We start from the raw sequence: 18,074 nt of genomic DNA on the forward strand, positions 1-18,074 counted from the left end.
GCTACCCCACAGCACCCCCTAGAGAAAATATCTGGCACCGCCACTGGTGAGGAAGTCCGTTGATTGGTCAATTTGGACCAATCAGCGGGGGCTTAACATAACGGCTCCGCGGACGTAACGTAACGGCTCCACGGATTGGTCCATTTGGTTCCGGGGACGACATGACATCATGATGTCCCCGGAAGAATCAAATGGACAGTGACGTATCTCCAACGAGGCGTTTTGGGGAGGTATTTTTTGTTTTAGAGTTTTACTCCCTACAGGGTGTACTTTGAGGGTTTTGACTCTGCAGACCGTTTACATGCATAAAAACCTTCATAACACACAAGGGGACGGGCGATAACCGGAAAAGCATGACATGTCACCTTTAACGAGTATGTTGTCATATCAAATATTTTCCATGTTTTTTGTAGCCTATATCTTTATTTCCTGTAAATATTTCTTCGAGGCTCCTTCAAGAACGCAACATTATATAAGACATAAAACAATTACAAAACATAGACGTTATTTTAGTATTTGTCTTACAATGTATCTTCTTATTACCTTGTTAATGCATGCACCAATGAGAATTCCTCGTATGTGTACTTGGCAATAAACCTGTTTCTGAGTTCAGATTCTGAAATGTTTTATTTTGACAGTATCATTTCCTAGACAGGAAATGATACTGTTCATAGTGTCTCTCTTAACAGCAGTCACCTGCTGCAGCAGCGCAGAGCGGAGCAGAAAGCGGGGCAGCTCACTGAGGAACTTGGGGTGAATCCTCTGAACCGCGGACTGTCAACATGGATCTTAACGGCAGCTCACAGGGCGCAGCTTCTGGGAACACAGGGCCAGTTCTGCACTAGCATCTCATTCTGAAGACCCCAAACACGCATTTTAGGGGCAGCTGCAGACAAATCCCATTAGGCACCACAGCTCAGCTCTGTGCTATGGAGGTCCACCGATAAGCACTTGGGGGAACCGGACTCTGTCGGAATCTCCCAAAAATTACGACGGGAATCAAGTACAGCTCCCTGTCTCCCGGCAACGGGAGAGACCACCGGCCACTCGTGATGTCTCGTGCCAAGGAGAGGCTGAAAGGCGGGAATGAGACCAAGGAGAGCGTCACTCTTCTGCCGTGCTTTTATTTTGTAGAGGTGAAATATCTATCTATCTATCTATCTATCTATCTATCTATCTATCTATCTATCTATCTATCTATCTATCTATCTATCTATTTTATAATGTTGTTATTCTGCAGAGGTGTAAATGGAGCTGTCTGATTGGCCAGGTTAAACGAATGATGGAGTATGTGGAGAAATATGGAGTTGTGGGTATATGCTTGAGATTGAGATGCCACCTAACAATGAGGCCAGGCTGTAATCCTGTGGTGGAGACAGCCATGCAGTTTGAGAACAGTGAGACTGACGATCTGTATTCCCCTCGTCCCTGTTTACCCTGTGCTTTCTGCAGCCAGTGACACTGCAGTCTCCTCAGGATAGTATGATTTCTTGGATGCAGAACGCAAAGATTATACTGCTTGTTCAATACATTAAAGTTCCTCCTCACAATATTTTATGTTTTGTGAGTAGGCCTACTAGTACAGTAAAGTTCAAATTCAGATTATTTCAGTTCATCGAAATGCTGCACCTTAATGTGTATTTTATTATATTTTGTATTTATTTGAGTGAATACATTATTCACAATTTAATAATAATTAAAAAACCCTTACACATATTTTATGTTTTGTGATCATTTGTTCCACTGTACCGAAAATGTACCGAACCGTGACCTAAAAACCAAGGTACGTACCAAACCGAAATGTTTGTGACCCGTTACACCCCTAGTCCATACGCCTCCACACTGTGGACCAGCCTTCCAATGTGCTCAATGTGCCTTCCTTTCACCATTTAAAAATGGATGATTATTGGCATGTGTACTGTTAGTAACAGCAGTGTTGGTGGTCAGAGTAGTGGTAGTAGCCTTTTTACCCTATTTGTTTTAACAAAAAACATGAATCATCACCAAATGTTGTTTAACTCCCTTTTAGGCTGTAAATAATGTCTCAGACTACAATATGAACAACTGAATATACTATGGAATAGTCACTGAAAATGTCTTCCAAAATTAAATGGTTATCAATTTGATTGTGTACTATCTGATGGATGAACATAATCTAGGGTTACCCATTCATTTCCTATGGTGCTCATGTTGACAGGAATATGAGAGGTGTTAGAAAAGCTGACTGAACCACTCAATTCAATGAAAGTGGTGATCAGCAATATTATATGTTCAAATGCCTACTGGAGGATATCAAAAGGCCTTGAAGCAACCAGATGTAAAACACAACATTTATGGTTGATGAAAGTAAATCGGTCAAATGTGTCCCGAACATGATTTATATGACGTTTGTTTTGTAATCATCTTTGTTCCAGTATTGAAATGTGAACGCCAACTGAGGATTCTGTATCTAGTCTGTAAGCAGCTGGGGTGTGAGGGCTTCACAAAAGGCTTGCTCGCTTGCCAGGGGGCGCGTAAATCTAAAAAAGCACTTTCCCCATTGTTTTTATGCCAGAGCTAATGATGGAGGTTGCCAAAGAGTTAGCCATCTCGTTCTTCACTGTTTGAAGTTACACATGCACAGTACTATGTGCATTTCACTTTAGTCTGTGTTGCTATTTTTAAGTAAAATGTGGCTTTTGGAAAATAGATTTCTGAGCCTCTTGCCCAGAAACATTCAAATTGTACCCTGCAGGGGCTGAGCAGCACCGACACAGCGGTTCTGGAGTTGGACTTGCTATTCCTGGTTTCCACATTGAGCTGATCAAAGTCCAGGGACCGGATGGAGTCCTGCTTGCTGCTGCGTAGCCCCTACTTGCATCAGTAGGCTCGCTGTGACCCACAGTGTACTGACATGAACTGGCAGGTCAAACTGGAACACATAGACAGCAGCTCTAACAGATGTCTGAGCTACCACAAACCTAGATTGATGTTGGGCAAATATGTATTTGATTTTTAAAGTTCACATTGCCCATTTTCCATAACGTTTGCTGAACAATTACAAAATCATGGCCACACTTAAAGCAGCAGAAGTTGTGTTTTCTAAGGTTTAGTCCTTTATACTGTAGGCTGACCTCCAACAACACTGATCCTTGAATTCCCATAATGCAACTTTGTATTAGACCTTCCAGATAAGGACAAAAATGAACTGTATGTAGAGCTTCCTTTTCTGTGTATTACTTTATACATTATACATATGGACATTATTTTATATAGTTATTTTATATAGTTTGCAACATAGTACATTCAGTAAAAAGTGATATTGATATACCATTCCAAGACAAATGTTATGCCTAATCCATTTAAATGGATCTGAAAAGGATAGATACACAGATCCTGTCCAATGACCTAACCCGGGGGTCTGCAACCTGTGTGACCAAAAGAGCCATCGTGCCCCCTTTTCCACCAGTCTTTTTTGTCTGGAGCCGCAAAACATATTTGATAGCTTATAAAGTCGTATTTATTGTTACATCATAGAGAAAAACTACAGTTTTTTTGCATTTATTATTTATTACATTATAGAAAACTGTTTACCTCTAATAATAAACAAATAACTCTTACAGTATAAGGAGAATACAAAAACATACACAGGCCAACATTCAAATAAATCAGCACAGCACTTGGGGAGTCCTCTGCACATTTGAAGAAAATTAATATAATTAAAATGGGCCCACTTTGAAATAAATAAAACATATAGCTGCACCCTAGAAAACTGATTGAATTATGACTGAAGCTGTCTTCCTCTCCCGTGTTGCTCCTGGATACGTAAAGGCTGCAGCACCTTTGACGACTTCTCTTCACATATCAAACATATCAGCGTCGTTTGCTGTGAAAACAGATATCTCTGTCCGCGCAGAATTAAATCCTGTGTTCCTCCGGTACTTTTCTTTTCTTTGATTTGATTTATCCATAGTTGGCTCATCAAGGTTATTCGCCTGCAGGAAAAGGTGCTGGTGCGGGACCGTAGCAGGATGTGACGCATATTTTAGTTGATCTAATTAAAAATATTTATGTGTCACAGTATCACCTAAAAATATGAGATACGAAACATTTTCAACCTACAAATATTTTTATTTTATTTCCTTCTTATTTTTGTCTAAGCTCAAGGGAGCCAGAGCAGGGGGCTTAAAGAGCCGCGGGTTGACGACCCCTGAACTAACCAGATATTAAAGAGGGAGCCATCTTAAAGGTATGGAAACACTCTGGTTAAAGCATATCATCCTATATGCCTGGTTAACAACCACATCGTTTAACTCAGATTTATGAATTCTTATATTTGGGTTGTATATGACAAAAATGACCAAGAAGACAGCTAGCATTGAGTAGTACTTACTGTGACCAGCAGAGATGGGGTCGTTACTAAAAAAAAGTAATATATTACATATTACATATTACTTTAAAAAAAAGTAATATATTACACTACTTCGTTACTATCTACATAAAGTAATTCGTTACTTTACTCGTTACTTTACTCGTTACTTTACTCGCAGGGCCGGCCCGCCCCTCCCTACAGGCAGATCACGCAGACTGCTAAAGTTTCAAATGTTCTCTTTAGTTCAGTTTCCATTGTCGCATAAGACTGATCCAGATAGCTCCTGAATGTTTTCCTATCTGACCATGGCTGTCCTCTGTCTCCTGCTATCTGACCGTGGCTGTCCTCTGTCTCCTGCTATCTGTATATTTTGCGCAGTCTATCTCTGCTCACGCTGTTGCGTCAGCGTGTTCTCCTGCGTGTTGGCCATGTGTTGCACTGGAGCCAGACTTCAGCCGAGCACGTACGAACTGCGCATGCGTGAGTGGCAATAACTCTCCTTACCAGCAGGCAGCGGTAGTGTGTATTCGTCATTCAAAACAAGCAACAACCGGAAAACAGAGAAGAAGAACAGACTACGTGTGTGATATAAATAAACAACAGCTATGTGCGTTAGCTTCACCTAGCATGTGTTCTTTGCAGGTGTTTGTTGAGGTTTGATTATGACTGATTTTAGAAAGTAACGAAGTAACGCGTGTCGGGGCAATGTTAGTAACTGTAGTGTGATTACTGGATTATAAAAGTAGCGCGTTACACTACTCCGTTACCGACAAAGTAATATTATTACAGTAACGCGTTACAAAGTAACGCGTTACACCCAACTCTGGTGACCAGACATGTGGCTACTGGTCAAGTGCCCTTTTAAAGTCAAGGAGGAATTTGTAGTAGTTTAAAAGCTTATATAAACAGTAACATGGAGACGTTGTGTGGATATAGATTTTCCTTGGTATGGAAGCTCAAAGCCTCAAGTTTCAGCACATAATGTTTGACTTGCTATTGGAGCAGCGGCTGCGTCGCTACGTGATGAGATTAGAGTAGTTAAAGTCAGTTAAAACAGCAATACAAATCTGTCAGTAATGGTGGCTACAGCAGTGTGACAGATCACACAGGACAATTCACAAGGGCAGATATTCATGACATGACTCATACCTGTAGAGGGCCCACTTTGATCTTTAACGCCGGATAGCCGTGTGTCTGCCTACCAAGTGGTAGGCCTACACCCTACAACACACGTTAACACTGGTTTCTTCACTAGGGCCCTTTCTCATTTCTCGAACTCCCCTCCTCGACTCCTATCCTCGATACTTAGTCCCGCCCACAGGAGATGCGAGCGGAGGAGCCGAGGAGGGGAACCGAGGAGAGAGGAGGGGAAGCAGCAGGCGGTGAGAGAAATGAGAACTCCTCTCCTCTGAGCGGTCATCTTAAAGAGACGTTCATTAATGATGACAGGAGGCAGCAGCCTCTGTCTGATGGACAGATGTGTTCATGACCACTTCTATATACTTTGATTCATTCACAGGGCGGTGTAATGAGACAATAATGGCTACAGATGCGGACACGCACACACACAAATATATGTATATATTTATATAAATATATACAATTTCAGAATCAAGCCGAGCACTCTCATAATAACGTAACACTATCAGAGACTGGATATACCCCCCCCCCCCCCCTCTCTGGTCGCTACAATGAGGGCAATAAATTACGGGCCAAAAGTTGTATTTACAAGTATTAAAAGCAAGCAGAGGACACCAAACCTGTCTGTCTGCTGCATCGACGCACACACTGTACCACACACACCTACACCACACACACACGCACACACATACAGCTCCTAAAACAGGCTACAGCCGTTGTGTATTTTATTGTGAAGCACTAAATGGTTTTAGAAAAATATCGACTCTTTGTTTGTAGATATCTACTAAACTAAAGCAAAAAGAGTAGGCCTGTTCTACTGAGTGATATATATTATACACACTGCTCTGCTTTCTGCACGGACCTCACAGCTGTTCTCTCTGTAAACATCGCGTCGCGATGAAAGCAGTTAATAAAATAATATCCAGGGGATGCATGCAGAGCTGTCATTGGCTGAGATAAGTCCGGCCGTGCGTCACGAGTCTTTGAAACATCTCTGTTGCCGGAAATGCATCCACGAAGGAGCCGTGGAGGACCCATCAGTGTATCCTCGGTTAGAGCTCCTCCAGAGAGCCTCCTCGACGCTCGATCCTCGGTCCTCGAAGTGAGCTGAGGTTATACAATCCTCTCAGTCTGACAGGAGAGGACTCTCCTCCACCTTGGTGTAGAAACAGCTCTTTATATCCGTTAGCATAGCTAGCTAACCAGTAGGGGTGTAACGGTTCACAAACATTTCGGTTCAGTACGTACCTTGGTTTTTCGGTCACGGTTCGGTTCGGTACGTTTTCGGTACAGCAGAAAAAATTATCTTGTATTTTTTTTAATTATTATTAAACTGAATAATGTATTTACTCAAATAAATACAAAATATAATAAAATAAACATTAAGGTGCAGCATTTCGATGAACTGAAATAATCTGTATTTGAACTTTACTGTACTAGTACCTAAGCAGCCAGTTTGACATTATGACTTGCTTGTCATTGTATTTTCATGTTTTTTTAAAGAAAGATAAACTTGTCCACATTGCTTGCCGAAAGGGCAGATCTGCTGGCACTAGCAATGTCTCCTGCTGTGGAGAACACCCTCTCGCTAGGGACAGAGGTAGCAGATACAGCCAGGTAGCGCTTTGCTAACATGGCAACATAAGGATATTTGGTGTTTGTAATAGCTTTGGCTCGGTCTAAACTTGTTGCGAGTGGTGGAGGCTTAAATGCTAGTGGGAGTTGGGTTTGCACTTCAGTCTTTTTTCTTCGGGTGATGCCTTTTCAAATGAGTGTGCAAGTTTGATGTATTGCCAGCCGCGTAACCAATTGTAGTTGAACAATGCCGACAAACAGCTTTGGTTCGGTCCACCTGTCTTTGTCCGTCATCCTTGTACGTAACTGCGAAACCAAAACGTTCCCAAACCGGAGACTTCAATGATGTATCCGTGTTTTTGATCTGTAATATTACAGTGTTACGTTGATTTGTTTGTCCTTCTCGGACCATGCACTACGCATTTCAGTGGTTTTGTGTTAGAAAAGAAAGCAACCAATCAGATCTTGTTCTGGGTCTCTGGGTAGAATATCCTTCAACCAAGGTATTCTACATCCTTGATCGAATGCCCTGACTGACAGTTTGATCAACCAATCATATATTGATTTGTAGCCAATGGGCGTATTCTTTCAGAGTTTCCCTCGGTTCCAGGGTGTTCTGGAAGGCCCGCTAGTTAACTGGCTCGAGACAGAGGATAGATGAATGCGACGAAGCAATTCATGCCGTTTTATTGTTTTTAACGTTGAAATGACAAGTGCATCAGGTGAAGATGAAGTTGTTGCGGAATTGTTGTGAGTACCCTTTTCAAGACGACAATTCAGTGAAAAGACGGACATTATAATGCCGCAGAGGGGGGGAGGGGCGGGGGGTGGATGTGTCTACAGAAGGTCCAGTTGTGATGGCCACGGTTCGCCACTGGTAAACACTAACACCTTGTGACAGTGTCAAGCGTAATGGCTGCTTCGCTAACACAGAACGACTAAGGGGAACTGCCGCTTTCAGATCAATAATACATAATGACTTATAGTACAGCATATATTGAGTATAGGGAATGGGAATGTGATGTCATCAACGGCAAGCCCTCCATATTTGGAGGATACTAAGAACCTAATAACTTAACCTGTACAGCGAGCGGATAGCTGTTACCTTTCCACTTTAATCTACCAGGGAAAGGGAGGCTTCTCTCCAATGAGGAAGATGTAGCAAACATCAGCAAGAGATGCTGAATGTGTTGGATGTCAGCCCTCTGCTGACTGTTTACTGCAAGTGTTAAGAATATCTGAACTACAGTAACAGGAACAACTGGAAATATTATTTAACAGTAACATTATGTTTAACACTAAATATGGCAGTATACGTAATGCAACTGGGTGATTAATTATCCATGATACGCCAGCGTTTTGTTAGCACTCAGTTAGCATAGCATTAGCTTTGTTACCTCGCTCCGGATGTTTCGATAGTTGTCATTGAACCAATATCTGAAGGTCCTTAATTTCATTTCATTTCAAACCTTTATTTACCCAGGTGTATCCATCAATCTTTTTATTTGAGGAAATCAGTCAAACACAGAAACAAAGGCCAAATATATTTAAAAAAACACACAAACGAGAAAGTTACTCTAATATTGAATCCAATCAAGTCCCATCCAACTAACAACAAAATCCAACACTCTGAGATATCTCCGAGATATCTCGTCTGGATTGGAAAGAAACGGAGTTGGTGAAACTAAAACTGTGATATAATGTGTATGTAGCAATAATACATATGACATATGTATTAGGGATCGACCGATATGGCTTTTTCAAGGCCGATACCGATACCGATTATTAGTAATCAAGGAGACCGATAACCGATATTTGGAACCGATATACATTTGCAGTAAAATCAGAAAATCTTGGTGTCAAAATGTAGAATAACACAAACTCCAACACAACTTCTTTGAAATGCATTTAAGCATATATTATGTTTAATGAACTCTTAAACATCTGACAACTGGTTTCCTCTCTGTGCCCTTTTCTTTAGTGCAGCCATCTGCAGTGAGTTAGAGAGAGAGACAAGAAGTGGGGCTGCAGGCTGACATGCTTAACTAACAATAATGCTTACTTTATTATATCTGTCTATCTAGCATGAAATCCCAATAAGCTGCTAGCAACTGCAAAACACTAGTGCTAATGTTTTACAAACTATTAAAAGTGAGGCTATTACAGTAGACCTAACGTTAGTCTAGTAGCCTCACTTCTAATATTTTGCTAAACATTTGCTAGATACATGTTGGCTAGCTAATGAGCTTCACATATCAACCTGAAAAACTGCGAGGCTCCACTCGCAGCCCCCCCTCCGCACCAAAGTTACTCCGCTGCGAGACGCTACACGCACCCCAACTCTGACTGACTTCCCGCGTCCCTGTGTAACTGGGAAGCTGATAGAATTGGATCAATAGATCGTGGTGTTTTTGCAACTTCAGCATAGGGGATAGGGATGTTTATTGAACTTCGGCTTTCAACTGATTTACCTTCGAAACACATGTATGGCTCTGCCGCTCAGCGCTGCTGCATCCCTGTGTCTGCGTTCTTCGCACCTGCCTGTAATCTGAGAAGGTCCCGCCTCTCTGGCTGGCTCCCGCCCGGAAAATCTTCAGTGTTGATTGACACTTCAGTAATAGCCTATCAGATAGTGCTGTGGGCGGGACATTGCTTGTGTACAGAGAGTGGTGACTGCAGACAGAGAAACGGCCGCATCAGAGCCAAAGTGTTATCGGCAATTTTATAAAAAAAAGGCCGATACCGATAATCGGTCAAATGCGGAATATCAGCCCCGATAATCGGCCAGGCCGATAATCGGTCGACCCCTAATATGTATAATGTCTCCAGTACCGATAAAAAGTCAGATAACGTCGGAGCTTAACGTTACCACGGTCTTTAATAATTCCGGCCAGGGGCCCGTTTAATACCGGGGCTCGGTACCCATCCCTACATGGGGAGAGGCGCAGCATATTGCTAAGGACTAAATGCGATGGAGAGTTCTCATCCCAGCCTTATTACCCATAGGGGATGAATAGGAGTAAGTAAATAAAGAGGCCGGCGCTCCAGGGTCTGGTTCTGCTGTGCGTTTTCGTGATGTAATGGTACAAAATTGCAGAATTCCTCCACGGGATGCCATTGTCATTATACATCACTCAACCCGCGAAATACACACACTCACTCAGTACATAGCTAGACCCGCACATTTGCGGGCCAGGAATTTGCGGGCAGCTGTGCCGCTGGCTGTCGGTATACGTACTGTGTGTGTGTGTGTGTATTTCGCGGGTTGCTAAATGTTTTGTGCGTGTGTGTTTATGTTGACAAGGAGGTTTGATAACTGTGTGTAGGGATGTCCCGATCACCTTTTTTTGCTCCCGATCCGATTCCGATCATTTGATTTTGACAATCTGCCGATACCGATTTTTCCCGATCCGATCTTTATGCAATGCATTAAGAGAAAAAAAAGGAAAAAAGCATTCAAGTTGTCCCTTAAGGTTATTTTTTTATTTAAATGACAGTACCCAGTACCCAACTATCCATTATATCCAACATGGATATAGCTTCTTTTTTTCACAGCAGCATTGGATCAGTTCAGTTGTGCAGCATTGGATCAAAACAAAATAAAGCTTATCAGTGGTCCACCACAAAATAACCATGTAAACAAATTGAGTGCAGATAGTGCAGGAACAAAACTAAAATAACTCTACTGGAAAGAGGTAGCTTGACTAGCTTCACAAGTTCACATTCAGTCACAAATAATAAAATAAAATAAAAATGTGGCTTAGTGCAGAATTCTAGCCTTAAGACTGACTAGTCTAGTAATAATGCAATAAACAACAGCAGCTTAACATAACATGAATAAACAAAGTATTATATTTCCATCTTACTGGAGTAACACAATTCAATAGTAATCAGCAGCGAACCACTTCAACACGTGTGTTTCGGTGAATTCTCGGCATTAATTTTGTTATTCTACAGTATTGTTGTTTTATAGTTATTTGTTAATGTAACCCAATTTGTGTTCTTTGAAATTGAAAAGGATATCGCATTGTGTTTGTTACTTTCGTTGCAGTTGTATATGTCTTAAATGTAATTGGGCTTGGCTTCCTATTTGTGGACATGCTTTTATTTTGAAGGAGAGGTAGCGCTGTTGACAGGAAGTTGTTGTTGCTTTGGAAACAACGTGACGGAGATTAACGGAGAAAAGTAATATCTACATATAAAGACGGAGAAAGTAAACGATAATGTTTATAGTTAAGTGTTAGCACCCCCCGAAGAGGCACAAGCTCTTACGTTGATATTGGAGATTTCAATAAATTCAATTTGAAAAAAAAACGGGGGAAAAAATGAAAAAACAAACAATCGTATTAGATTGGTCGTGTTGAACGTAGCTCTGTTCTTTCCACCACGCAGAACCTCCTTCTTGCAAACATTGCATCTGGCTGTTACACTGCCTTCGCTTTCAATTTTATAATACTTCCAAACTCCTGACATTTTCTCTGTCCCGACTCCCGAGTCATCAGCTGAACGTAGCCTCTCGTTAGCTTACTGCTACTATTAGACACTGTGCCCACTCTGTTGCCAGATTTGAGAGAAATAAGCAACCAGGTCTGAAAACAAGCCCAAAGAAAGCAACACATACATGATGTTGTTTAATTTTAAACCAAAACTAAGGCCTCAGGATGACTTTAAGACGTGAACATGGTCATTTTTGTTTTGTAACATTAAATAAAATAATTATTTTATGGATTCCCGATCTCCGATCTTTTTCTCCCGATTCCGATCTTTTACAAATCACATGATCGGCTCCGATCCCCGATCACATGATCGGCTCCGATCCCCGATCACATGATCGGATCGGGACATCTCTAACTGTGTGCTACACAAAACGTGCAGTCAGTTTCATTTGCATCGCTTTTCGTAGTAGAGTTAGCAGGGTATTTTTATATTAACTCTCTTCGTCATAATTATTTTTTATCCTCCCTGACCCTATTTCTTTTGGCCCCGGGACGGCGGGACGTCCTTAAGCTCGAGCCCCCGTTAGCCGGAACTACCCCTAGTGGAAACGCAACAATAAACGTGCCGGGTTTGGCACGGCACGCTTAAACCGTGCTACGCGCTGCAGTAGAAATGTTTCATTAGATGCAGCAGTGCCTTACGGCCCGTCCACACAGCGGCGTGCGTTGAAAGCTTCACCATTTATTTTGAATGGGGTGACGTCACTTTTCGCCAAACTGCATTGTGGGAAGCGAAGTGGAGCTTTGCTGCCGTGGCTCGCTGCAAAAGTTGAGCAATGTTCAACTTTTGAAGCCTCGCAGAAGCGTCAGCCAATCGGATCATATGCCAGTACAAGCTCTAGCCAATCAAACCGCTGCTTGTGTGTCCGGGGGCGGGAGATTCATGTGATTGGTTTTTGGTCGAGTTTCAGACACGCCCGCCGGCAAGCGTTAACGCACGCCGCTGTGTGGACGGGCTGTAACTGCCAACCATCCTGAACATATCACCAGGTGAGAGGTGCAGCCAAAGTGGAGCCAACGTGCACACAGAGCAAAGAAACATATACCCGTCCCAACCCTAACCCTAACTACAATTATTTAAATTCCTTGTTTTTACTGCTGTATTTAAAGCTAACGCTCTTATTTATTGGCTGTGGTCTGAGCTGAATGTGAATCCAGCTTGTTCACTGCAATGGAGGCCAGAGAAACATAGACTAACATAGAGACACTACAAACCAGTGGATATTTATATATATACAAAATATCGTGCCACAATATCTTTACAGTTATTCTGAAGGGGTTGGTTGATGGAGAGGTTTTCAGCTTGTTGTCCAATGCATTCAAGTTTCCAGACCAGTTCAAAAAGGAGACACAACATCCACCCATGCTCACACCGGGCTATAGACCAGGCTGATGCTATTTGGTTGGCACACTGAATAATAGAGGAATGACTGATGAGGAAAAGCCTTCTGGCACGTAGTTTCTGCAGATTTGATGCTATTCTTGCAATGTTCATGTTAACTGTAAACAGCGTGCATTAAGGATAGTTTAAGATGGCTTCTTCTGCCAGAATGTACAGTATTGTGAGGTCTGACGAGAACACAACATTTCATCTCAGTAGTGTCGGGTTAGAAGCACTCTGAACACATCATAATAATTGTGTTTCTCCTTTTTCTTCCTGACAGAGTGGCTCTGTGTCTCCTACATTTTCCATCTCACACACTGTCACACCATCCTACCCACCAACTGGCTGCTAGGCAACATGGCCCTCTGAATGGGGTGTATTTTTACATCTGTGTGTTCAGGGCTAGAGACGTTTAGAGGAGAAACACATCCCTCTGCAGCTTTCTTTGCTCTGTGTGCACAGTGGCCACTAAGGCTTTCGTTGATATGTCTTCAAATGATCATCACTACGTGTCGCTTCATGACTTCACTTCATCAGATATGCGGACACCCCGGAGACACCCCGGAGTATTTACTCCCGCATGTAGTAATTGTAGATTTCTATTATCCTAAATCCTGCTGTACCCCTTTAACATGTTTCTGTTCTGAGCAGGCCTCATGCTGGCCTCAAGTGCTGCTGCTTGCAGCTTTGTCGAGAACCACTTATCCAAACCATGAAATACTGAGATCCTGTAGCAACTGTAGCATACTTGTCATTTGCTGACTGCTAGCTTTTTGGGACAGGGCTTTTTCCAGGGAAAAAAGCGATCTGTCCAAGTGAAACATGCATGCATGCAGACAATTACATGACATGATGTCACTTGTTACACGCTTTTATCCAAAACGGCTTCCATACTCAATACTGTGGACAATCCCCACAGGAGCACTTTGGGGTGAAGCGTCTCAGGGACACAACGACATGTTGACTGCAGTGGGGTTTGAACATCAACGCACAACCCACTGCACCACACGCCTCTACAATCTGTAAACATTTAAATCAATTGCTCTTTAATCACTTTTCCGATTGCCAAATGGTGAAATAAGATGAGATTAGCCTAATTGTCTCTCTTAGGAGATATTTGTGTTGGGCATTGAAGAAAACAAAGGTGACAAAGCAGCATACAGCCTCTGCATACACACAATATATCCGTATACATGTACCCTCAAACTTCAGGCAAAATACACATAGTTCCATAGAACATCACCAATACACTCCCTAATAAAATGACGTTTAAATGAAAATAATTTGAACACTTCCTCAGTGTGGATAGCGTGACACTTTAGGGGGCACACACGACCATTCAGATCAGTATTATGTGTTCAGTCCCTGAGTGTTACTTGAACTCTGTGTTGCGAGTAAGAGAAGGTACTCGAGCCATGTTGTCGATATTGTTTCTTGTTGGACTGTTTTTATTATGTTGCCGTGTTTTTCGTTGGCTTGTAATTAAACCTTTTTTCAAACACCCTTCACCTCCTTCAGTGCCCCCCCCTTGGTGAGCCTGAACAGCGACACAAACAAAGGAGATGAAGGGTGTTTGCAAAAAGATGTAATCAGAAGCCAAAGAAAAACACGGGCATCAAACAGTCCAACGAGAAACACAATGGACAACATGGCTTGCCAGGTAAGGTTTAACAGCGTGCCTTTATTGAGTGACTCATTCCCTGATTCTGATCAGCCCCTCCGATCCCTCCAGCTTCTGGTGCTCTCACCACACCCCGCTGCCACAGTGTGTTATCCAAACCATAACATGTCAATATAAAACATTGACTGCAATACAAGGGAACAGGAAGTGGTAACATTTCAATTATTTTTCGGTTTTTCTGACTCATTCCTGCACTACTTTCTGAAGTCACTACAAGTTGAGCTCTAGTGGACAGAAGCCTGTGTAGACTGTGTACCCATCTTCCATTTACTATTTCAATGTAATGAATGTAGCCTGTAAGCTAAAAGCGCATTTATATGTCTTTTGTATATCTAGCAATTGAAGCTAGTTATCTAAGTATTCGGTTGTTGATTCATATATAATGATTTATGATTATAGTGACATGGCTGATTCAATTGACTATGAGTCTCTAATAGATACTGATGTTAGCAGCTGAGATAACTGTTTTCAGGTTTGTCATTTTATGTGACATTTCTTAATTAAATAAACACATAATCATTTATTTGGTTAAAGGATCAGTACACCACATGTTTATTTCAGGACACACAGTTCCTACTCCTCCTCTGCTTTATGCATACAGTAACTTGGTACAATGTTCACAAGAGGACTGTCAGTAGGGATGGATATTAAAGACCTGACGGTGTATCTGTCTCCAGACACACTCCAAATCATTCACTTCCTCTACCGAACCCTATTAAGCTATCCAGGCCAGACTTTATTTCACTGATTGAGTCTATGGCCCACATAAAAGCGCTTGCATCTGCAGTACTACAAACTGGGTTTCTGTGGCAACCTGTTTTCTGAAAGTGAGATCCAAAAACACTCCTGTGTTAACTGCTCTCTGCCACCAACGAGAAGGAAACAAAGATACTGGACACGTTATCTTTATGTTCAGCCTTAGAACAAACATATCTGTGATCTTAACATTAAAGAAAACAAAGGAGAATTGAGAGGACGGGGGAAGGTAGCCAGGGTTTCACACCCCTCATTCCATCACTTGTGTGTACACCTGGGTCCAAACCCACCAACACCTCATCTCATCCCCCCTCTTTGTGATAGAAGGCTTTCCGCACTGCCTACCAAGATGGCCACTTAGAACATAGAACAAAAGATACAAAGTCATTTAACTGTCAAACTATTATAGTCCTATATACAGTAAGTGATGTCAGTAAAGTTAAAAGCTCAACATTAGCTAATCTGTGATGATTATGAGTGTATTTTACAAATCATTCATTGAGCTTTTAACAGGAGCCTGACCAACTCTGGATTTTTGAGGCATATACCAAAATCGATATTTGACAGTTTAAAAAGGTGATTCACTGTTTTACTCAGTAACCTGAAACATATCTTTGCTAGTTCTGTTTCTTGTTACTTATTGACCAACACATACACTGCTACAGATACATCATAATTGAATGTGGAGTGGTGCAGCGATGGCGTATTTCTGTAGGCCGAGCCGGAAGTGAGCATCACAAGAGCTCCATCGACAAAAGTAATGGGATTTTTCTGCTGGATTTTGGAATATTGCAGAAAAAATTAAATATGTGGCAAACACACGTGAATAAAAGTAAATAAAATTATAGCAGGATCATTTTCAGACACTAACACCAAATGTATAATAGTTTAATGTAATAGCCAGAAGCTAATAGCTAATGTTATACTAAACAAACCAAATTAAAGTTGCATGACTTCTCGTCACCAACGCTAATCTAAAGCTAAAGCCTGAGGATTTAGTGTTACAGATTTAATTGTCAACATCTACTGCTTTTTTTACCTTCAAAAATCCAAAACAAAAATACACATCCAGGTGGCTGCGTGTAGCTTACCACTAGCTTCCATTTTTTAGTGTAACCTTATAATGTTATTATTCTATGTAGATGCAGTTTACATTTCCTGTGTCTGCTCCCTCACTCACCTATTTCCTGCATTAGCATTTCTCAGCCACCTTAGACCACATTTACAAGGGAACATTTGCGTTTACGCACCGTATGCGTTTTCAAAAAAGTATTCCGTTCACATGCATTCGATTAATTTAACATGTGTGTTCACACGAGACCGCTGGAAACGCTGGGAACGCTGTAGTACATATGCCGGGCCTGTAAGTGGTGCTGCTGCCGCCACAAAATACACCAAAAGCAGCGAAGAAGACCCGGAGCATGGTTGCCATGGTTGCCCTTCTGTTCTCCGCGATGGACGGCGTGTGCTCCTGCTGTAAATCTCTCCGGTAGTCCACCAGCAGATGACAAACACCCACCTCTCCGCCTGTTCCAAGGGACGAGGGAACCGTGCGGCAGAGTTTCCGTTAAAAAAAAAAATTCGCCGGTCAATATGTCCGTTAAAGTTTAAATCTTCCGGACACAATTAGAAAAGTGCCGGTCAGAGGTCCTCTTTGTTATTTATTGAGCTTTAAAACTAATTGATAACGACTCTATATAATAATATAACAATAATAAACAGAGCCTCTCTCCCCCCCCCCCCTCTTCTGACAGCCCAGCAGCTGATCTCTGAGCAGGAGACGTGGGGAGAGGGAGGCGGGGCTATTTCATCGTTATCAGAAAATTATCGTATAGAGGCGTACACACGGAGCCGTTTGACCCCCCAGAGCGTTCCATTTGCAGATCTATCCACCTTGGGACCCGTTATTGTTTGCGGGGTCCGTTTCTATCGTTTGTTACCGCCTCGTGTAAACGAAAGGGCTATGCGCAAAATAAACTATGCGGATACAACCCGTATTGTCCTCGTGTAAACGGGGTCTTAGTCACCAGGTAGTCACACTCTGTTTCTCTCTCACTCTCTGCTGCACCCTTCAGCTCCACTAGTATATAGGCCCCCTTCACTCTCACCTCAGTGCCAGATCGTGCTTCGCAGCATGCAGTTCTTTCCAGCATTACCTGCCAGATTGCTCTCCCGGTTTCGACCTTGCCTGTCCCTGATCAGCCTGCTTCGCCTGTTTCCTGACCCTGCCTGTACTCGGACTATTCTGCCTCGCCTGCCTGTACCTGCGTCTCCCGTCTTGCCTACTCCTGGAACCCTCGCCTGTCCCAGACCAGCCCTTTACCTACTGTCTGCCGGTTTGTCTTACACCAGAACTTTTCATTGGAAACAATTTATAATAAAGCTGGTTACCGACTTTCCCTGGTCTCCCGTGTGTTGCATTTTGGTTCTCAGCTCGTTCGTGACAGAATGACCCGGCCAGAAATGGACCAAGCAAACACCGGGTCTCCGAGAGACCGCTTTGAGAGGGTTGAGGATGCCATCCAAAGACAGGAGGTCACGATAGCTACCTTAGCTACCGAGACCCACCAGGCAACCTCATCCCATGGACAAACGCTGGCTTACCGCTCAGATGCAGCAGATGGCCGCCACTCTACACCAGCTAGCCGCTACCATGGCTGCTACCGTCCCTCCGCCCGCAGCTCCGGCACC

General features: G+C 42.6%; 1 protein-coding gene across 1 annotated transcript in view; it reads left to right on the forward strand.

Moving 5' to 3' along the window:
- The first annotated feature begins 730 nt into the window (after window positions 1–730).
- Window positions 731–18,074, forward strand: part of plppr4a (phospholipid phosphatase related 4a) — an 82,998-nt gene continuing 65,654 nt past the window's right edge. The window contains exon 1 of the mRNA XM_034105188.2: window positions 731–1,136. Coding sequence (XP_033961079.1) covers window positions 1,053–1,136 — 84 coding nt within the window. The 5' untranslated portion in view covers window positions 731–1,052. The remainder of the gene's footprint in view (window positions 1,137–18,074) is intronic.

The sequence above is a fragment of the Pseudochaenichthys georgianus genome, chromosome 17, assembly GCF_902827115.2.
Source record: "Pseudochaenichthys georgianus chromosome 17, fPseGeo1.2, whole genome shotgun sequence".
In the NCBI taxonomy this organism is placed as follows: Eukaryota; Metazoa; Chordata; class Actinopteri; order Perciformes; family Channichthyidae; genus Pseudochaenichthys; species Pseudochaenichthys georgianus.